The following is a 24122-nucleotide window of genomic DNA, read 5'->3' as shown; positions in this document are numbered from 1 at the left end:
TACTATGAAAAGAGATCTAGACTAGGAATCAGAAGGTTTGGATTTGGGTCAAAGTTCTAACATTTACTAACTGTGTGGTAATAACAGCTAATAGCTAACATTTATTGAGTATCTACTATGCACCACTGTTCTAAATGCCTTAGGTATAATAACTCGTTTCATCTTCACATACACCCTGTGAGGTAAGCACTATTTTTATTCTGTTTTACAATTAAAGAAATCGCACAGAGTGATTAAGCAACTTGTTTGAGCTCACCCAGTAAGTGGAACCATGAACTTGAATATTACCTTAAAGTTTCTGAGCCTTACTTCGTTCTCTGTGAAATGAAGAAACTTAAATATTTGTCCTGATTATCTTACAGAGATGTAGGTTGTGAGATAATATATGTAAAGGTGCTTTGTAAACTAGGATATTAAGTGTCAATTTTTCTCTTACTGCATTTTCTGTTATTTATGTGATATGTAAAATTGAGTTTTGCATATGGTCTCATTATAAAGATTAGAGTTCAGATTAATGATATACACTTTCTACTTTGCATTTGCAAGCATTTGATGAATAAAGGGCAGTAATATAGAAACAAAAGAAAACCCTTAAAGTTATTTGAGTGACAGGCTGAATATTACTCTAAAAAAACAATAAAGTGACTGAATATTTGCTTTCATATATCATTAGCTATTTCCACCAGAAGAGATAATTATCAGATGTGGTATTATTTGCTGATTTTAATACATTCTTTAAATAAAAGCCTATTATACCTATAAATTGAGCTCCTCAAACTGTCACTATGATGCCAGGGTTTTAGTTTGAAAGGTATATAAAAGAAACTTGGCCAAAAATTTATACTCCCTCTGTTCTCCCTTGCCATCTGAGCCAGTAAGAGATAACAGGATTATAAAATTCCTCAAGTTTCAGAAATGGTGACCTTGTTTCCCAAGTACCTGAGGAGTATGTAGGGGTTTCAGAGATGCAGTGAGCTATGAGAGGCCCTCAACTCAGAGCTCCTCTGTGGGTAGAAATATGGGCTCTGAGGGGAGGAGTACGGACTCTTGGCATTGTCACCATCACAACCCTGGGTTATGGGCAGAATGGATGGCAGGAAATTGCTTGCTTTCCCACTGGTGCCAAATAGGTTGGGGGAAGGAGAGTAGAACAGTGAGGGATTTTTGGACAAGCCAGAACTGACCAATGCACTTCTCTGGGGTAAAGAGGAAAAGGAAGGTATGAGGTGGGGAAGACTTAATTGGGATAATTCCATTTTATTTGGCCAGATTTTTGAAGGGTAAAGTTAATTAAAAGATTTTTTTTCTCTTAATACCTTAGAACACATTAAGTATAACAAGCTCCAAAATGTTCTTGGCTATCTTTCAAAAACAAAGCTCCCTGAGCTCTTAAATAAATAATTTTTCACATTATAATTTTTTATACTTGATCTCTAGTACAAATATCACCACCAACTTCACCACCACAAGTACCAGTTACGAAGTGCTTACAATATGCCGGGTACTTTGCTAAGAATAAGCATTTTACATCTGTTAGCTCTTTTCATCCTCACAGTAATTCTATGAAGTAAATACAGTTGTTATGCTTATCACTTTACAGATGAGGAAACTGAAGCTCCAAGAGGTAAGGGCCACCTCAGATTAAAACCTAGATGTTAATTTGGAATTAAAACCTCAGTCAGCTTCCAGAGCCCTCATTCTTCAACTGTTAATTTATACTGTCTCATCTAAAAATGGTAAGATAAAACTTTCAATATCACTAGCAAATAAGGACTTACCTATTTATTATTTACTGTCACTTTAGTGACAGTGATCATTTGGCAGTGTTTCAGTAGCATGAAGTGGTTACCTGTGTTTTAGTGTTTAAGGTCTATGTAGACATATTTGCTCTAAAGCCCATAAAAATTATGTTAAGAAGAGTTGAAATGATGAATTTCAAAATAATCAGAAGTCTACATTTAGTTTTATTAAGGTCCAGCAAATTTTCATATTTAGTAAAGATGCTTACTGTTTTTCAATATACATTTAAGTTATATATTTAGAATGAAGGCTCTTGAGAGAGTTACAGAGCAGATCTCACTAAATTAAATCAGATTTTAATAAAATGAATATCACCATCATAGTAATAATCAACTTAAGCAAGACTCTTCAATGAATTCTAAAACCATTGGGTGAATTTGAGGAGAGAATACAAGATATTCATACTATGTTAAAGTACCACTTCACAGATTAACAGTATTCGCAAGGGGGAAAAAAGGTACTCTACAACGGAGGAATCTGGCAGACAACACCTTAACCAAATTATCAAACTTAACATCACCAACAACAGGGCAAACTGCCATCAGGTGCCTCCTGCATGTGTCCTTCTCAGTGCAGCACATCATCTGTGTGGTCTTCCTGATAATAGTGTTTCACCTGAATCTCACTATGAGGGCACAACTAGATAATTCCAAATTAAGTGATACTCTATAAAACATCTGGCATGAACTCTTTAAATGACACAAAAGACAAAAACCTAGGAAAAACTGTCTAAATCAAAGGAGAGTAAAGAGAGATGACAACTACATGTAAGGCTAGACTTTCACTGGATCTTGGGTTAAAAAAAAAAGTCCTACAGGACATTACTAGAACAATCTGAATATTTCCTGTTCTCAGGAGACATCTGAAGCATTCAGAAGTGAGGGTTTGATATCTACAACTTAACTCTCAAATGATTCATCAAAAATATATGTGTGTGTATATACACACAGACAGAAAAAAGGAGAGAGAAAGCAAATGCCGCAAAATGCTAACAACTGGTGAATTTAGAGGAAAGCTATGTAAGTGTTCATTGAACTATTCTTACAACTTTTTTGTAGGTTTGAAATTTTTCAAAATAAAAATTTATTAAAGAAAAAATTAAAAACCACAAAGTCTTTCTGAAGAAGAGGGTAATATACACTCCCATTCTCTAAAGAGGTATGTGGTCTTTTGAAAGACCCAGTAGTTCTTAAAATCAACTAATGCTTTTAGTGATCAATATGTTTCAAGTATCAACTATAATGGGAAAATAATTCCAGCTTGTAGGGTTGTGCCTGAACCACCACTGCATTCATAAAACAGTGGCCTGACCAAGGGCTGGCTGGTTTCTGACTAAGTGAGATCAGCCCCAGGAGGAAGCCTCCAAGTCTGGACAGAGAGAGATCTCTCCCTGCACAGAATCCAGCCTCCCTGATTTCCTGTGACCTTCCTAGAGAAACCTGAAGGACACCTCTCCAGCTGGAGCTGCCTGAGTTCAGACTTTTTTTGGGCACACCAAGTCTGTTCCAAACATTCTCTCTGACCTTGGCTTTCAGGTCAGGGGACTTACCTGGTTTGCCTCAGGAGTCTTTGTCCTTGGATTCAATTTAATAGAACCAAAAATAGTTAGGAGGTACAAGATATGATGCTGGCAATGAAGCTACAAAGATGAATAAGCCTAGGAAGAACCCTGCCCTAAAAAAACTCAGCCTGTAAATAAATGACTAAGAAACAACATGAAAAGTGCTATGTTGGGGGTATGTCCTACAGAACACTGGTGAAAGACAGATGGAGCAGAGGTGTCCAAACATCAAGGAAAGCCACAAAGCAAAGGCCATATCTGAGCTAGAGGATAGTTACTCTTCTAGGAAGTAAGGGCATTCCAAGTTCAGGAAAGAGCACAGGCCAAGGCACAGAAGGGTCAAATGGTCAGCTCATTTGGAAAACAGTGAGTGAGTAGAGTTCACCAGTAGAGCATAGGATCCAGGGCAGTGGGTGAGAAGAGACCAAGATCTCTTCAACCCTTGGTCTGCTGCCTGGAGAACACTGTAGGTCTCTGAACTAGATTTGTTACTTATTTTGCTCTTGGATGAGAACATCTGACCTTCAAGATTTATTGAATACTGACTATGTGCCCTAGGCACTATGGGGAAATGCTGACAGAAGCAAGTCCTTGTTCTCAAGTAGTTTATAAGCTAGTACAAGAAGGTCCTGAAGAATAAATACAGAGAGAACTCTAACCTAGGAATAATGCATTAAGGACCCCCAAGAAGTGTTTCTTAAAACATATTTTTACAAGTTGGACTCCACAGAAGGAAGACAGATCTTTCAGTGAAGAAGTCATAAATAAAGAAATCAGGGAAGATTTTCTGTAGGTGGGGGTAGAGAAGCCAGACATTAAAGGTATGACACAGGTGGAAAAATGGAGGACATTCCAAGGGAAGGAGTTAGCCTAAGTTAAGATGTAGAGATGGCTCCTCAGGTACCACCCAAGTCCATAGATTCCTAAACATTCCCCTTGCATTCAGAACCAAACACATTTCTTTGACTACATTTAGGGCTGAAGGCTCAAACATTTTGGTACCAGACTGTTTCGTTTTCTATTACACTAGTAACTGTCTCTTTGTGGGCTCGTTGCTTGGCAGGCAAGGGGTTGGGCAAGGTGGAATGGATAAGAAAACAAGTCTGAAGGGTAGAACCACCTCAGAGTTGAAAATTAGCAATCTACTTCCTGTGTTCTTAGTAATGTCCTGCAGTCCAGGGCAGTGACCTGGGGCATTTGGGATTATAGTCTGCTTTGTTTATATAACCACACATTTCTTATATAAAGAGATCCTTGTGAAGTCTGCCAATCTGTCACTTCTAGTCACAGTCAGTTCTAACAAGCACCTGACCAAGAAAACTGAGACCAGCCTGGGGGTGAGGGAGGGAACTGGTCAAACTAGTTGGGCAGTTTTATTATTATGAAGCATTACATTTTCACCGGGGGAAGGACACTAATACTACTTAATACTTATTAAGCCTAAGTACTGTGTTGATGTGTATGTGCACTGTCTCACATAATCCTTTTAATAACCCAAGGAGCAGTATTAACTCAGATGAGTAAACTGAGGTTCAGAAACTAAATGACCTGCTCAGTGTGATATAACTAGTAACTGCTGGTATCCACATCTGAGTCCACAAATACCTAGCTCTTGCCCCATTGCTTATTGCTCTCCCTCATTCAACATCAGACAACTGGCAAATTCTACACTTTAACCCAGCAGATGCTTCCCTACAGATGAAGCTTTAGTCCAGCCCTGCTTGTACACTGCCTGAACTTTGACAATCTAATTTCTTCTTCTCCTTACACTTTAATACTCCTCTGGTAAAGTTTTTGTTTTGTTTTGTTTGCTGGGAAAGATTCATCATGAGTTAACATCTGTTGCCAATCTCCCTCTTTTGTTTTTCTTTTTCTCTCCCCAAAGCCCCAGTACATAGTTGTATATTCTAGTTGTAGGTCCTTCTAGTTCTTCTACATGTGCTGCCCCCACAGCATGGCTACTGACAGACAAGTGGTGTGGTTTCACACCTAGGAACTGACCCTGGGGTGCTGAAGCGGAGGTATGCCAAACTTTAACCACTGGGCCATCAGGACTGGCTCATCTGATGAGCTCTTAATGCTGCCGCCAATAGGTTTTCTCTGTGTCACCATTTCCCCCTCTCAAGACTAAGGCTATCCATATTATTTTGAAAGACAATCCAGATCTTTGCCCTCAGCTTTCACAGTTTTTCAACAGATCCTCTCAGCTTCCCATTCCAAACTCTTTCAACTGACATATCCTCTCTTGGTCTCACTTGCTCATGGCCTTAGCCCTACCCAATTCCTGTCAGCAAGTCCTGTCCCAAGCTACACCCTCTTCTAAAACATTCTCTCTGCCTCAGCCTGCCAAATTTGCACCTTCCATTTCAGTTCCCGAAATTTACTCTCTTCCAGAGAAAGTTTTCATCAGGGGTGGCTTTGGCTTCTCTAAACTAAACAAGCATCTCTCCCTTCCAAGCACTTCTGCCTGGGCAAAGCACAAGTACTGCTTAACAGAGTACAAGACATCTCTCATTTATGTGGCTGCTCAGGCCTTATCCTGTACACTCCTATTGCCTACTCCTTTCTCTAAGGTCCCTCAAACGACAAATGCTTTGAAATCAAAGACTAACTCTTATAATTCATCTTCAATACAATGTTGAAGAGATAGGTGTTTAATAAAACAGTTTAAACTGAGGGTGTGCTAAGCTTTTAAAAACAACAATAAGATACTGCTCCATCTGTCAAAATAGGACAAAACAAAACAAAAAGCCCACTCTTGCTGCTATGCAGTGCAGTTTTCATGTTTTTACAAGAAAATCCTTCCTGAGAATGAAAATTTCAATAGATTAAATATTAAAATATAGGATTCACTAAATAGGATGAGTACTATAAGCTAGGACCCGTGTTTTAAAAAAAAAGAAAAGGTAAAGCATTACTCAAAAGCTTACAAACTGCAAAAGGTTAAGTACAAGCTAAAACCATTTAGCTTCCCAACTTGATCAGTTTATGTAACTCAGAAGGTGGAAAAACTTAGAATCTGGGCCTAAAACAACATTGACTTATTTCTATTCAAGTTATGCTACAAGGGAAAAAAATGTGAGTTTGAAAACTTTCCTTTCCAAAGCCAGATTTAGACAAACTGAAGGAAAAAGAAATAGATGCCATGAATCCAGCCCACTGCAGCTTCACAAAGACCTATTTTTGTCCCTTTAGAGTCCTCTTTCCTGTTCTTCAAAGTTTCTTCTTAGCTTGTTGGCTCAAAGTCGACCTGAATCCCATGTGGCCTGGCTTATGTCAGGTTCACAAACCATGTTAGTATTGTATAAACTTCCACAACTGCATGATCTTGGTCACAAGAATCAGTAGTCAAGCCAGCCTGGCCACTGCAGAGGAAACACATGATTACCAGCAGTACAGCCACACTTTTATACACACTTTACTCAAGGTGGGTGGGCATCAGCAGAGTGCAAGGCATGGGTCACTTTTGCGTAAATCTGCATGCTTGTAACTGTTCCAGTTCACCTGGCTGTGCACCTGAACCCTGTAGCCCTGGACTGCCAGAGCTGAAGCTGGCTAAGCAAGTGGGCTGAGGAGGACAGCCTCCTCCATTCCACTGCCAGCACCAATGACTTCTGAACAGGCTTCGGAGCCACGCAGCCAATCTCCTGTCCAACATCTGCAGCTGGCTGCTGTCCTTGCCTTTGCCCCAGAGGACTCTGCCAACACTGGTAGTGCAGCTGTGTTCACTGCCCAGGAGAGGTCAGCTCCTCCCCCTGGCCCCAGCCCCAGGGGCCACAAGAAGTGAGATATTGGCAATATCAGGAGCAGCTGCTTAGCACAGAACCACGTATAGAAGGCTCAGGATGGGTAGACATTTTTTGTAACTCCAGTGACAGCAACTTTGGATTTAGGCTATTTTCACAGGAGGCAAACAGGGAGGTTTTGCTAAACATATCTAATATCAGCATAAAAGCTTGTTATACCCAACTTATCTTCCTAGATGCCAAATTCATGGCCCCAAGCTCAAGGAAGCACAAATGAACTGTTTCTTTATTAAGCAGTCAAGGATTCTAAGGCTACTACTGTTAGGATGCCCTATGTCACAGCTAGGTATTAAAAGATGAACTGGGCCAATCAGATTCCCTCTCTCTGGAATTCAAGTAGAAATAGGAAAATTTGCCACTGGAAGCGGAGAGAGGAGCACACATGCAGAGAAGAGTTGAGTCATGATAATGGTGGAACAATACAATGAAGAATTAACAGCTCCCACAATTCAAATACCTGCAGCCTGCCACCCCCTAGCAAAGTCTCCATGACACCTGGTTCTCTCACAGCTCCTATTTTTGGGCTTTCCTTGTTACTCATAACCACATCCCCAATCTGAGGTAGCACAAGAGAACCTCTGATTCTTGCAGTCAAAGAACTCAACTACAAAGTAGTGCACTCATGTCCAGAAATGATGTGGCATCACCCAAGAGGCAGAATCCCACGGTTAAGCTACAACTAAAGGGCAGCTCAGACCTGCAGCCTCAGCCTAAATCAGCTCTTAGAAATATCCCAGCTTTGTGAGTATGACCAACAGAACAGAAGAATTCAGGAAAAAGCCAAGGACCACTTTCATTTTTAAATAGCTGTGAAAGTGTACCATGGGTCATATATCTTAAGTTGCTACTTTTTATATAAAATTCAGCCTTATAAATAACAGCCTAATTTATCAGATTATACAGTTTAAACCTAACTTTCTTTCCCACAAATGATACATATTAGCAAAACAAATAAAAACTACTTTCTTTACAACTCACCAGGTAAAATAGTATAAACGATAGGTCTGCCAGGTCCAAATCTGTCTAACAAAGACTGTGTGCTGTTAGGAAAAGACACTTTACCTCTTAGAGTCTCAGTTTAAAACAAAGGTTGTACTAAAATGAGATGATCTTTAGGGAACTTTCCAGCTCTAAAATTTGGTGGACTCTACTTCCTGAGCAAGTATGGAACTCATCATTTGCAAAGATAAAAGTCATTCATTTAATAAATATCTGAGGGCCAGCCATTGAGACAGGTATCCAAGGTATTGGGTATAGAGCAGTGAGCAAAACATAAAAAATACCCTACACTTATAAAATTTACATTCCAATCTAGAAAACAGACAGAAAAACACATATAATTTCCTCAGGTTGTGGTAAGCACTTTGAAGAAAAATAAAATGAGAATTAAAAAAATAAAGTGAAGATAAGAGGGATAGAGAGCAAGAGGGTAGAGGGGCTGCTATTTTAGATAAGGAAGTCAGGAAAGATCCCTCTGTTAAAGGGACATTTGAGTAGAGGTCTGCCTAAGAGAAAAGACGAGCAGTCCATTCAGAAATCTGGGGAAGATGGTTTCAAACAAAAGGAAGTACTAAGGCCCTGAGATGCCTTAGCTGACCTCAAGGAATAGCAAAGAAGTCAGCATGGCCGGAGTGGGTACGAGAGAGAATAATAGGAGATGATGTCAAAGAACATCCAAGATTCAACAGACAAGACAGGGGAGGAAAAGATTTAAATGTTTCAAGTATGATTCACACCAACGTGGTTCCTGGCTTCTGTGGGGGTCCATTATATTCCAAACACACAGGCAAAAAGGTAAGTCTACAACTGCAATCTATCATTTATCTGACTTGGAACAAAGCAAAAACTGTGCTGCAGATGTCCAAATTAGCATAAATTTCATAAAGAAAATTGCTTTGGGAAGCCATGTGATATCAAATCCGGAGTCCTTAAGATTTTCCTTTCTTTTAACTCTGGTTAAGCTTCTGCAAATTTATCCTAAAGAAAATAATATGAAAGAAAAAGCCATATACAAGAATATATTAACAGAAGCATTATTTGGAACAGCCTAAATGATCAACAAGCAAGTAAATTACGGTGTAACAATAGGTTAAGCAGCCTCTTGAAAAATATGAAAATTATTTAAAACCATGGCAAAGGGGAAGGAGAATAGAAAATTATATCTCTGCTATTATTACAACCCCACAAAAAAAGATACCTATGAATAAAGATTGGAAGGAAACAGAAAAATGACGACGGGTTGGTTCTGCTGGGCAGGCAGGATTATTCTCATTGCTTATAAAATAATACTTGTTCACTGCAAATCAGATTGCTTTGTTCTGGTTTTACTACTTCATTACAATATTAAGGCCTAGAATTAAGATAACAATAGAAATTACTGTGATCCTATACTTCACAAGTGGGCCACACTCATCTCTAGTCCATGAAGGTCTTCTCAGTAACCTTGCAATATCTGATGGTGTTGACTATTCTTTCTGGAAGCTTCTTTCCTTAGTCTCCACAGCCACAGACATATTCCCAGTCTTTCACTCACCCACATCTCCACTGCCATGTCATCTTCTCCCTTCTGGTTCCTAACAAAAGTTACTTATTATCTGTTTTTCATTTACTTCTCCCTCCTCTCTACAAACATGACTCTTGTCAGAGACTGGGTACCTCCAACCCCAGTCTCTTTTCCCAAACTCCCTAACCACAATTCCACTGCCCATTAGGAATTTCCTCTCAGATCAGATGTGAGGACATACCAAACTGTACATGTCTTTAATCAAATCATCACTACACCAAACTAGTTTTCTCAGTTGACTCCTCTACATTCAATAGTGCCGTGAGTCTCATTCAATGGAAGGAATTTTAGCACAGCCCTGCCATCAAATCTACCACCATCATGATCTACCTTATCACTAAGAATGACTGGTCCTTTTCCCTCTCCATTCTAGTAATATCTCCATGTTAATATCTTAGGTCTTTGGGGTCCTTATTATTTCTATGAGCTGGATTACAGAAAATTCCTAAACAGTTTTTCTGACCGTGGCTAAAAAACTAAAACCAAATAAAAAAACCCAACCTCTTTCTTGCTTAAAAAAAAAAGAAGACTTCAATGATATCTGGGCACTATGAAAGTATTCTACACACATTTCTCATTTAATCCTCATAGGAAACTAGAAGTAGAAACTATTATTATTTCCATTTTGTGGATTAAAAAAAAGAGAGAGAGATTTAAGAAGATTAATAATTAGCCCAAGGATACAGAGGTGGCAAGTAGTGCAACAGGAATCCAACCCAGGCAGCTTGCTCCAGAGCCTGTACTCTAGATCAGTGGTTCCTTGGCCCAAGTCCTAGGCCTGGCAATCAGGCTACCACGTAACCTTGCCTTAATCAAAGCCTGCTGCCTAGCTCTGGGCCATTCTTATTCCCAGATAAGAATACTAGAGTGCAATATTTAAGAATCTTCGGCTCTGAGGTCAACCTGTTTAGGATCAAATCCCAGTCCTACCATTTAACACATGACTGGACAAATTACCCTCTTCTAAACCTGTTTCTTCCTCTATAAAATGGGAATGCTAAAGGTGCCTACTTTGTGGAGTTACGAAGATTAAATGAGACTAGGCATAGAAAATAGTAACCCATTGCCTGGCTCAGGGCAAGCCCTCGGTAAACGTTAGCTATCCTAATTATAATTCCAGCACCCTACAATTTCTGCCTATTCTTTTCCTGCCTAGCTTTGAAGATCAAGGTCTTGCACAGTCCACAGTAATCTGTTCCACCTCTGGATGCCTAGAATATTTTTTGCTCACTTCTCATTAACCATAAGTTGATCTGTATTTTAAGAAAAAAATAACAACATCATTCACAATACCTACCATATGCAGGGACTGTTTTAAGCACTCCACATGGATTTACTCATTTTAATCCTTATCACAACTTTATGATGTAGGTTCTATTATTATCCTTCTTTTGCAGGTGATGAAATGAAGGCACAGCAAGGTTAAACAGCATGCCTAAGGTCATACCACTAATAGGTGGGGGAGCCCGGCAAGTCTAGTTCCAGAATCCATGCTCTTAATGCTTCACATCTGTGTTTTCATGTCTCCTCTAAGAAACTGCAGCCTTCTCAAAAACAAGAAAGGTGTCTTCTCTAGATTCCCCACAAGGCCAAATACAGACTCTTCCCGAGACGAACATGTAACAAAGATTTGATGGATTCATATTCCCAATGCTATATGATCATGTGCACCAGGACCTAAGCCATCTGTTTGCATTTATTCTGTTCTCTCACCACCCCTTTTCAATAACTATCTTTAAATTACCTGCACCCAAGCTATTACAAACATAATGGTGTTGGTTAGTATTCTGTATGAACGTGCAATCTGGTTCATGCCCTAACATTTGGGAGAACCTCTCTTTCCAGCATTCACAATTTCAACTCTACTATTCCAAAACTAAAAAGCATGTGAATGCAATCTCAGGAAACTTCTCCTCAATATTTTGACTAGATTTGGATTTCTTCTCATCATCAAGAACTAAATGGAGAAAATACAAAGCAAGACTTTGCTTCAATTTTATCAGCAACTATTTTTCAAAAGTATCTTAAACTAATATTTCTACTTGACCAACTCCATCCTCCTTCCACTCCAAAGATAAACACCACACAAATACCTTCACGTCCACTCTCTCTGGAGGACTGGATCAATTTAGGGAAGAAAAAAATTTCCTACCTCTTCAAGGCTCTTTCTTTTGCATCATTTTCTCCCCCTTACAACATTCCAACCATACTTCCTTCATTTCTTCAAAGGTACTAAAGCCCTTTCACACTGTCTTTGCCATATGGTACTCCTCTGCTTGGAACTTGCTTCCCTACACTTTCTAGCTAATTCCTCAATTTTCAGGTCTGCTTAACTGTCATTTTCTCAGAGAAGGTCTCTCCATATCCCCAACTGTAATTGGTGTCCTCTTTTTAGGGTCTCTCACTGCATTCTCTATTTTTCCTTCACAGAATTATCACAGTTTGTAATTGTGTTTATTTTTGTGACCATCTGACTTATTTCTTATCTCCCCCACAGGACTATAAGTTCATGAGCTCTGAGACCAAATCATAAAGACACACATTCTGACTTTCATGCCTATCTACCATTTCCATGTTCTCAGTGGTGCTCTGGAGAACAATAAGCAATTATTTGCTTGCAGGCCATAGGCAAACTGATCCAGAGAACTCTGCATATTCTCAAATGGTTGATCAAATGCCTCAGTGGCCTTTGTCCTGGAGAGAGCCCCTGTCTCCACCACCTCCCACTCTGCTGGCTCAACAACATTTAAGGGGACAATTCATGTGCCTGGCCACTGTTTCTCTACATTGACTTTAAGCTCCCCACAGTCCACTGAAATGGTCATCGTTTTACAAACCCTACTCGATATTTGTATAGGTAAATCTGCTGGGTGGATGAATGGTTTTGTTTATTTCAATAGGCGTATACTTTCCGAGAAAAAGGCCAAATGGCTCAATAGAGGATGATTCACATATTCCTCTCTACTTACATACAAGCCTAAAACATAGAGCCAAACAAACTGTACCTGATGGTCAACCTGAGGTGACCTAAAGAAAAGTACAATCAGCAAGAGGGGCATTACCAAGAAGGCACAGACTTGAATTAAAATCTAAGGAATTTAAGGAAAAGTAGAAACAGCACAAGGGAGCATTATTAAGAGGTACAGAACAATTTGGGGTGAATTCCTTAGTTGTTCCCAACATTCAAAGCAATGGGCATGGATTCCCAAAGTTATTTCAATCTTGGAATAACATCAAATTTCTTTCGGTCCTCCCAAAATAGGTCAACCTTCGGACTTTAGCTGAGAGCAAAACACAACAGGAGCCAATAGTATAATAATAATTTCTCCTCCCTGACCCCAATCACCAGAAAGGCAATCTGCTCTCCGAGGATGCAAACCTGAGGACCAGAATTAGGAGATCTAGATTCTCTTCTTGGCCTGGCTCTCACTGGTCCATCTCAACACTTAACCTCAGCTGTGAACTAAGGGCACCACCTCTAATGTTTTATAGTTCTATGTTATAATGCTGTTATATAGGAGTGGTACCAAAAACCACGGAGTTCATAGAGCTGCTAAACTCTGTATTGCTCAAACCAACCCAAATGTTCTCTCTTCAATTCTGAGTAACAAATTTAAGTAGGATATTGTAAATGTGAGAATATATACAGAAAAGGTAGACAAGAAGAACGGTGATCCAAAAACCATTAGACATGAGGTATGACTAAGGGAAGTGAAAATATTTAGCTTAGAAAAAAGAAGACTGAAAGAGAAACTGATAGTCCTTTAAGTACCAAGAGATAGATGTCACAATGATGACATTTTGTTTTACATTATAGGACAAAATTGACCAATAGGTACAGATTGCCAGGAAGCATTTGACCCAACAGAAGAACAAAATTTAAGAATTAGGTCTGCAAACATATGGACTTCCTCTGAAATAAACTGCCTCCTTTGTTAGTAGATGTCCCAGAAGCTAAATGAGCAGTTCTCTGGGCTATTTTAGAGCAGGAATCAACAAATTTTCTGCAAAGGGACTTGAGGGCCACATATAGTCTCTGTTACATACTCTTCTTGTGTGTGTGATTTTACAACCCTTAAAAATATAAAAACTCTCCTTAGCTCACAGGCCATACAAAAACAGGTAGTGTGCTGACCCCTGTTCTAAAGGAGTGCTGCCAAATAGAAATATGAATCACATATGTTAATTTAAAATTTTCCAGTATCTACATTTTAAAAGGTAAAAAGAAACAGGTGAAGTTAATTTTAATATATTTTATTTAATCCTATACATCCAAAAGATTATCATTTTAACAGATAAAATCACTAAGAGATCTTTTATTTTTTTTAAACTGTTTTCAAAATCCAGTGTATATTTTACACTTACAGCATATCTCAATTCGAATTAGTCACATTTCAAGTGCTCATTAGCTACATGTGGCTAGTGGCTATCATACTGGACAGAGCAGTTCCAGAGAACTTGAGCATTCTATTGAAAAACAGAAGAAACGACCTTTCAATCAATGCCTATTTCTTTTTTCTTCTTCTTTTTCTCCCCAAAGCCCCCCAGTACATAGTTGTATATTTTAGTTGTGGGTCCTTCTAGTTGTGGCATGTGGGATGCCGCCTCAGTGTAGCCCAGTGAGAGTGCCATGTCCACACCCAGGATCCAAACCGGTGAAACCTGGGCCACCGGAGCAGAGCGCACAAACTTAACCACTTGGCCACGGGGCTGGGCCCCTCAATATCTATTTCTAATGATTCAAATCAATGAAAAAAAAAATGGAATAGTCAATAAGTGACTATTGGAAGGACTGGCATGCTACCTGGAGAAATAAAGCGGGATCCCTTCTTGTGCCTTCTTCAATACAAATTCCAGACAGAAATTAGAAGCCAATATAAAAAAGTAAAATGAATTCAAGGGCCAGTAAAGAGAAAAAAAAAATGCCTATAAAAGGATGTTATTTTAACCATCAGATTGGCAATGAATAAGAAAGAGTCACTTCCCTAGACCTTCAATAAAACTGTTTTGTAAATCAGGTACTATTGGTGGGAACATAAAAGTGTATGATCTTCCTTAAGGGTAGCTTGGCATTCTGTATAAATATGCACCTTGCTTCTGGAAGTTCACCCTAAGAGGTAATTATAAAAGGGCAAAAAGATGAAGGCACAAGGATATTCACTGAAGCATGATTCATGAAAGCAACAGCTAAAAGCAACTTAAATGTCCACCAATAGGATTGATTAAATAAAATAAGGTCATTAATGACAATGTAGGTTTCTTATAGAAAGATATTGATATTGCTGGAGGGAAAAGGCAAGTTTTGTATAACATGTATAGTGTGATCCCATCTATGTAAAATTTAAAATTTCATATAAATGTCTATGTTCATAAAGAGATATCAGAAGGATATTTAATAAAATATATACAGTGATTATTTCTGATAGAGGTAGATTTGGGATAAGTTTCTTTGGACATGACCATATATATATGTTGATCTTTGTTTTCATTTTTTACAACCATCATCTGACACCTTTTATTCAAGAATCATTTTTACAGCGTTTTTGACATGATTATTTTTTTCAACTAGCACTCTTAGAAATATCTTTTATACATGTCATTTTACAGAGTTTGCTACATGCACCACAGTGTGGTGGACACATTCTTTCATTGAAATAACACTGTCTTGATTCACATGTGCAACTAGTGCTCTCAGGAACACCTTTTCATACATGTGACTTTACAAGAGTGCATTACATGCAGCACAGTGTGGTGAACTCATTCACTGAAATAACACTACTGTGATTCAACAAATTATTAGCACTCCTAGAAACATGTTTTGAACATGTGTCTTTACATAGTGCCATACGTGCAGCACAAAGTGGTGAACACATTCCTTCACTGGAATAATCAGCATGATGATTTTTATCCTTTCTGATTAATATAAAACTTAATTTAACTTTAAAAATTCTTGGAAAGAATTAACAGAAGAATGTTAAAAGTAAACAAACAGGCCTCTATTTAGTAACTTATTTTCATAGGTTATAAAGAGAGTGAGAGAGCCAGCCCTGATGGCCTAGTTGTTAAAGTTGGGTTCCGGTGGCCCAGGTCCAGTTCCCGGGCGCAGAACCACACCACTCATCTGTCAGTAGCCACGCTGTGCCAGCAGCTCACACAGAAGAACTAGAAGGACGTACAACTGGAATATATAACTATGTATTGGGGCTTCGGGGAGGAAAAAAAAAGAGGAAGATTGGCAACAGATGTTAGCTCGGGGTGAATCTTTCCCAGCAAAAAAAAATAAAATAAAGAGTGTGAGAAGAAGTATAGGTGACAGATAAACCTAATAAACCAGACATAAAAGGAAGCCACTTGCCTTTCCCAGGTTAAGCTATAATTTAATTCCTTACAAAGTATAGGAAGGACAAGTATTTTGACTCCATCTTCTTGTAGTGAGTAATGTTACATAATACTACATATCAAAAAACATTTCTTTAGAGATAAAAGACACTCTTGAAACAGATCTACAGAACATAACACAAGAAGAAAATTTCCTTTTTAACCCAAAACATTCTTCTATATAAATCTAGGAATATACCAAAAGTTAATATCATCAGAAAAGTTCCACAGAAATGACAAACTATGAACAAAGTAATATATTTTTATGGTTTTGTAAAACATCAAAAAAGCCTACCAGAAATAAGGGAAGCAAGGTCATGTGAAGAGTCCTTTGCTAGTTTGCCCTCTACCCCTCAACAGGCTAAGTCACTTAGATACAGATATGGATAAAGGTAGTTTCATACAATGTCATTCTTCAGCCACTAGGTTTTCCAAGTTTGGGGTTTATAAGATCTATAAAACCACAGGGCTATGGGATATAAATAAAACTTGACTCTAAATTATCTTTTCCTCTCCCATCTCTGACATTCCCCAAAACTCTAGATCTTTTCTCTCAAATAATGAAAAGTTAGCACAAGCCTCATTCATACAGATTCACAGGACCTCACGGTCAATAAAAGAGATGCCATGAAACAATCAGTGTACTCCTGGGGGAATAGTCTCCAAATGGAAACAGTAAGTCACAAAAAGATGACCAACCTAAAAATGTTTTCTTAATTGAGAGAAAAAAGTCACCAGCTATTTCAGGAGTTAAAAGGCTACCTTTTATTGAACTGCATCTTGGAGAAACAGGCAGGCAGTAGAGACATTTTATGTGCATTACCTTTAGGAGGAAAATATGACTTGCTTTCAGCTTTGTGGGGCCAGTCTACGACGAGAGGTCCAAACCTGCGAAAGCTGGCAGTGATCTCATCTACAAAACAAAGAAGGAATCTTAGCAAAAGAGAAAAAAATACTGCAAACAGAATAGCATAAAACGTGTCTTTTTATGTAAAAAATGTTTTGAGAGCTACTTTCTAAAGCAAATTTACAGAAGTCAAACCTACTAAGTGAAATACCATTGTTTGGGGGGTACATTTGGTTATTCACTTTCAATCATGCAGAATGTATTTCTAACTATAATTCATTTCCCTTCACTGCCAATAAATTTGATATAAAGAATTTGGAAGAAAAAATCTGACATTAGCTAAGGTGACCTTTCTGCCAAGTAAAAAGGAGACTCTAAAAATAGGAATGTTCTGTTTTTAGAAAAAAGGCAAAAGTATTCAAAATATTTAATGTGTGCTTTTATTCATATGAAATGATCTCTAAGATTATTAATCTTAGATTATTATTTTTAATCTAAGTTTATTAATGTCTAAGATTATTTTAGAAATAGATATGATTCATTTGGTGAGGTGAAGGGGCAATAAGTAGGTAATTCTATTTGGTGATAAGAAAAAGTTAAAAGCCAACGGTCTCTTTTTCCCATATATACCTACTACACATGCTATAAAGAAAATGTTTCAAAAGTTACAGCTCAATAAATTTATCTTTTCCTTCTGACTTTTGACTCAGAGCAGGAGGTTATAACTTAGCTCCTACTAAGCCTTAAGTTGCCACTCCCTCAGCCATGATCAAAACTTTGTCTTAAAGAAAAATCCAATTGATCAATGAGATTAACACTAGTACAAGAATAGTTTGAAGGAAAATGAGACTCCAGCTGTGTACAACTTTCAAGCAGCAAGTCTAAAATAAAAATATTTTTAGAGACTATTCTTCCCTCATCACGAAAAAAAGAAAATTATAATAAATTAGAGAAATGTCATAGCTGGAATAATGCTGGCAAAACAATTCTGCTTTAACGATATTTTTTTGGTAAATCCAAAGCCTACTAGAACCAGAGACATTGTTTTTTCCCTTAAGTTAACTTTGTCACAATTTTATTTCATTCATACATCCAGCAAATATTTACTGACAACATACTATGTGCTGACCGACTGGCTTTAGGCACAAGTGAAAACTCACTTTTGGACTGTGAGTATCTCAAAAATATATTAAAAATTCTAATTATTCTTCATTCTTTTAAAGGCAAGGGAGGCTTTTCATTAATAGGTATCTACATTAAAATATTAGATGATATGTGTGATGGACATGAGCAAAAGTTCTGGAATCAGACTGGTCTTGAGTTCTAACTGTACTTTTAGCTACATGACCTGCGACAAATTGTTTCCATCTGATCCTCAGGTTCCTCATCTATAAAATGGAGTTGGTAAGATATGCCTTACCAACTATGGGTATGGAAAGCTATTGGGATTAAATGAGATAATATAATGTGAAGCATTTAGCACAATAATAGACTTACAGTAAGAGTTTCATAAATAGTAGCTCTCATTATTATTTTAAAATTTATCCTCAAATTAATAACTAGGAAATGGGAAGCTCTTGGGAGACTGCTATGTATGAACATGTATGAACAGCAGACTTGAAGTGCACAACCTAGGACTTCCTCATCCATCAAACAGTCTCACCTCGTGCACACTAAGACATGAATGTCCTAAAGCTGCCTTGGAGAGGAGAGGCAGAGCACAGAAAGAACAAACCTGACCTTTATAAAGTCATTAATGAATGCATAGTACCTTCATCAATATCAGGAGGAAGGCCTCCAACAAACACCTTTCTAGAGTAGCGTTCTACTCGTTCCCCATTTTGACAGCGAGTGGGAGAACTTAAGCCAGATGACAAGGACTGATCGCCATGACTGTCGTCCAGGAAGGCGTCTTCAAAGGGAAAGAGAGAAGATCGACCTGAAACAAATGTGGGAGTTTCTACAGTTAAAATGATTTTCCTGGACAAAAAATGCTTTATTAGAAGCCAAAGTAAAGAGTGAGGCATACAAAAAAATGTATCCTGAGCTGTGGCTTTTTGAATAAGCAACTACAGATTACCAGGTCTAGAAAAATTTATAAGATCATTTTTGTGTAAAGGTATGTACAGCACAGAAAAGATGAGATTGATACTGAGGAAGAAGCATCAAAATTTGCAGCTGTTTTTGTTGCTAAAAAATCACTACATTTTACTCATACAGTCCCTATCACCACTGCTAAAAATATTCAGCAGTTACTTTTCCTTTCCCCAGGCATTTCTTAAAATAAATGGAAAAGTTATCCTTATTCACAGATTTTTATTTGCTCTTTACGGTGACCTCAGAAGTTCAGTTCTAAAGATTAGCCCTGACAGTTGAGGGAATATTAAAGGGATGATAACTTCTCTGATAGCAGGACTAAAGATGACCAAGTTTTCCTTACCATTTCAAGCTATTCCAATTTGGAAATTAACATCTATGATAATAAAAGGTGGGGAAAGTAAATGAAAATATATAAATTAAGAGGTGGGAGTACACACGTAGATGTGGTTACCATATCTTTACCCTACTAATCTAGGCCATATTTTATATCACTCAAAAAATTATTTTCATAGTTAACTCTATAGCCAAATAAAGTTTGTAGAGCAAAGGCACCTACCCACTCCACACGACTATAAGATACTAGCAGTCAGAGTCTGTTAATAAATGTAACACAATAATGCCATCTGGTATTGCAAAATAAAGTCTAAGTTTAAAAACAAATATATTTCCTGTTTGAGTCACTGAGCTCCTGGTAAAACTTTCCTCTAGGTTCACTCTAAAAAATAACTGTCTTGAACACTCTAACTTTTGAAATAAAGAAAAATTCCCCTCCCAAATAAATTCACACAGTCTTCAAAAAAAGAACAGGGTCTTCTCCATTTAGTCTATATCCTGTCGATATTTCCCTGAAACCTAGGTTCTGCGTCACTACAGCCAACTCTCTAAAACAGAATATAAATAGCCTTTAGAAAAATACTGGACATTTATTTCTTTTACAAAAAAATAGTTACTAATATAACTCTGTTTATTTTATGAACAACCCAGGTGGTGTAAGAAAGGCACTGTTTTGATGTTGGGAGTTAATAAATAAAAGAACCAAAGAATTTTTTGTTCAGTTCTTCTCAGCTTAGCTACAAAGAAACAGAACAAAATTTGTCATCTCATGTCACCTAGGTTTTTTAGCCTGGCAGGAACAAACAATAGACAGTAAATTCTCATCCCTTGGTGTCTGTTTTGATCACTATGGGTAAAAGAAATACATCTGCAGCTCAACTATAGGCAAAATGAGCTTCCCAAATACATCCAGAGATGTTCCCCCACGGCCGTCAGATTTGCTTTTCATGTAGTCCAGGCTCAGTGAACTATGTGCCTACTCTGTGACAGGGACACACACAGATCAGCATTTCCCACAGAATGTTCCTACGCCCACCTCTTACTCTCAACACAAGTAACATGAGATGCTCAGAAAACAAAAGCTGGTGGGAGGGGAGGGAGAACTAAATAATTTTGGAAAATACTGCACACCTTACACCCTTTCCAGAGAGTCACAATCCGCATGAGGATACAAAAGTCTGGACAAAGTTCTTCAGCAAAGTAATCCTGGATTTAAGATAAAGGAAACTTTAACATACATAACTCAGTGGAAAACACTTGAAGAAATATTTTTCTACATTCCAGGAAGACCAAACAAGATAGTTATTTGGAAGTCTCTGCCAAACAAATCAGGTCTTGTGAGAGAGATAGGTACGTACATAATTATAAAATGGAGAGAGAAGTATTAAGAGAAGACTTTACAACAAGTGACACAACATAAGAGTACAATCTACTGTTCTATAGGAGATGGAGGGGAAAAAGACCTTGAACATGATTTCACAGGAGGGCAATTTTGAGCAGAATCTTGTGGGAGTTTCTAAGGTAAAGAACAAGAATCCACAGAGAAAGAACTTTCAAAACTGCTCTCGATCTTTTCCTCTAAACCTGCTCCTCTAGCATTCCCTGCAATCTTAATAAAAACGACTATTATCTACACCCAAGTCAATCCAGAAATCTAGGAGTCATCCTTGACATCTCCCTTTCTTTCATAGTCCACATCTAATCTCTTTCTCACTAAGTCCTACCAAAATTCAAGCTACAAAATAATTCTTCAATCCATTCAGTTCTCCCCATCTTCAGTCCTAACATCTTGGTCCAGATCACCATCATCTCTCCCCTGAACTCACAGTCTAATGAGTTTATACAACAGTCTGTTTAGTCTACTGATTCCCACCTTATACCCCTACAATGCTGTCTCCATAAAATAGCCAGTCACCATTTTCAAATATTAATCTGAACATATCCACACTCCTCACCCTTATTCTTAAAACCCCGCAATAACTTCCCATTTTGGATAAAGCCAAAAAAAAAAACTCACTGTAAACAGTAAGGCCTCTGCCTACCTCTCCTACATCATAGCTGCTGCCTCTTCCTGATTCACTAACTTTCAATCACACAGACCTCTTTTGAATTTCCTGATTATTCCTCTTTGCCTCAGGCCCTAAGGACAAGATGCTCCCCCTACCCAAAACAAACACCCTCTTCTCAACTCCCACTTTCCTAGTTAATTCCTACTAATTCTTCAGGTCTCAGCTGACAAGTCATTTCCTCAGGTGGAACTTTCCTGACCTTCTAGATTAAGTTAGATCCACTTTTCTATCCACTTATAGCACTTTTCCTAACGCTTTTCCCACTTACTATTACATTATCATATGTGTTTTTATTTGGTATCTCATTCCCCAACCCCATTAAACTGTAAGTTCTATTAGGACAGGGACCAATTTAATTTTGTTCACCACTATATCTTCATGTCCTAATAAGGGCACATAAAAGATATCCAATAAACGTTGAAAGTGAGGCAGCATCCAGAAAAGGAAAACAGTATGTACAAATACATGTGCTGTAAGCACATGCTGGAACACAATACACAAGTGTGGGAATAGCAAGAGATGGGACCACGTGCTAGAAAATTGAGACCTTTTCTATTGCTTCTATTTGTTCAAGCATTACATTCTATACTCTATATTACAAAAGCAGTAGGGAAATTTCCTGTTTTCCAAATTTACTATTTCATTCCAATATTAGCTTTTTGTGAACTACACTCACTCCCTGGAGACTCGGATATTCCCATCTAATTCATCTTCCATCCTGTCAGAATGACTTCTCTAAGATGCCGCTGACCATGTTATTCCTTCTACCGCAAATCCGACAATAGTTACCATCACCTCCACCAGCAATTTGCACCCAGGGAGAGGGTGGACAAGGTGAGAGTCTGAAGAAATCTCCAGATGAGAGATGAGGAAGTCTTGAACCAGAGCAGTGAAGAAAGAGAAGAAGCGGATGTTCAAGACATTCTGGTCAAAGAGAACTTTCCTTCTGCATGGCCAACACAACCACAGCTTCCCCAGAGTATTTTGGCAAAGAAAATAAAAGCAAGAGTTAATTGTAAAAATTTGTACTGTTTTAAAAATTGGTTATGGGTACTGAAGAAACTTTCCAAGGTTTTGAAATCAAGACTCTGTCTTATTATTAGTATTTAGAGTACCATAGACTTTAGCAATAAAGTTGCCCTTTGAAATGAAACTACTAAGCATTCACACATATGTGATATTTCTCTAACTGTAAGAACTAAGAATATAGGCCTCAGAGGCCAATCTCCAGATCTACTTAATCTGAATCTGTAGGGGTCAAACTTGAAAATCTGCACTTCTAACAAATTTCCCCAGTGATTCCTATGGTCAAGTTTAAGAACCACTGAAACAGAGATTATCTGTCTGTAGCAGGCAGCCACTGATATTGTGTGAAGTGTATGAAGCCTTGGGAAACATCTTAGTTCCATCAAGTTAAGGAAAGTATATCCTCAGGAATGGAATGTAAAATCTGTAATCTAATCAACCTTACCGTAACATGACTGCCTAAAGTGCTGATGGAACAAAAAGTCTACAGGAAGCATCTAAAAGATGGAAGTGTAGAGTAAGAACTTGTAGCATTTACCCAGCACAGACCAACAGGAGACAAGAGGATTTTATCATACTGTTGGGATTACTCCTCTGTGGGACAGAATGGTTCATTTGATGTTCCCATAGCCTAAAAACTATTTCCCTATTCTCTAATTATAAGCTCCTGAGGACTGTTCTATTAATTTAGTACCTTGCTATTGTGAAGAGGTGACCCTTGAACTAGCAGACAAATAATCAGCCACTGAAATTGTATTTCTGTTCCATCCATCCATCTCCATGATAAATTAAAACACTGGTATTCTAATTTGTCCAGTGGTCCCTTGCAAGGTTGGTATTCATACATTCATTTGGTTGGTATAAATCCATCCTCCCAAGACAAATTCTCCCTGGGAAGATGAGTAAAATTTTAGTCCCTGGACATGTGTTACTAGAAACTGAAACTTTAAGAGGCTGCACCCAAATTGTGTCCCATGAAAAGCCCTGCTTCACTAACTAGCATCTCTCTGACGGATTTCTTTTTTTTAATGAAAATACTCCCCAAGACCAAAATCTTTTACATAAGCCATGTTACTTACCAAAATTACATTCTTATGTACCTAGCATATAAATCTGCTTTAGAATCTCATAATACTTCCATATAAAATATTCATATTCAATATCTCAACAGAAGTAGGAGAAATGTTTCTCAACTGCTACAATTTGACTGTTTGGCTTTCTCTTCCACCAACGATCTGGTTTTCTGATATTTATTTTCAATTAATAACCAGAATGTAGTTTTTGGTCCCGTATTGGACAAATAATCTCTGAATGACTTAAAGCTAAAGGAGCCTTGTAAGAACAGTGCCAACTAAGAAACCCACAAAGCACTAGTTAAGCACAGAAGGCTTGCCCAAGAAAACTCTTCCCCAGGAGGCTCCCTTTCCTGCAGCTTATGATGGGAAAACAAAAGCCCACTGGCCATGCTGGGCTGCCAAAGCTGCTGGGACCTCACCTCTGAACTCCCACCAATGCCTCTGCTGTCAATCCAGCAGTTCCAGGGCACTTCTGGCCCAGTACTTCCATTCCAAGCCTGACCTTTTCCATCTTAGTTTTGCAACTAGCTTAGAAATTAGTCACTATGGGGGTTTAAAAAAAA

At 38.1% G+C, this 24122-nt stretch overlaps 1 protein-coding gene across 24 annotated transcripts in view; it reads right to left on the bottom strand.

Annotated features, from left to right (window-relative positions):
- CPEB3 (cytoplasmic polyadenylation element binding protein 3) overlaps nt 1-24122 on the bottom strand; it is a 222458-nt gene that overhangs the window by 93286 nt on the left and 105050 nt on the right. For all 24 annotated transcript variants that reach the window (XM_023642591.2, XM_023642617.2, XM_023642624.2 and 21 more), the window contains 2 exons: nt 18727-18894; nt 16932-17021 (listed from right to left, as the gene is read on the bottom strand). In XM_023642591.2, the coding sequence (XP_023498359.1) occupies nt 16932-17021; nt 18727-18894 (258 nt within the window). The remainder of the gene's footprint in view (nt 1-16931; nt 17022-18726; nt 18895-24122) is intronic.

This window comes from Equus caballus, chromosome 1, assembly GCF_041296265.1.
Source record: "Equus caballus isolate H_3958 breed thoroughbred chromosome 1, TB-T2T, whole genome shotgun sequence".
In the NCBI taxonomy this organism is placed as follows: domain Eukaryota; kingdom Metazoa; phylum Chordata; class Mammalia; order Perissodactyla; family Equidae; genus Equus; species Equus caballus.
The sequence above is the reverse complement of the archived record's forward strand: the minus strand, read 5'-3'. Positions and strand labels throughout refer to the sequence as shown.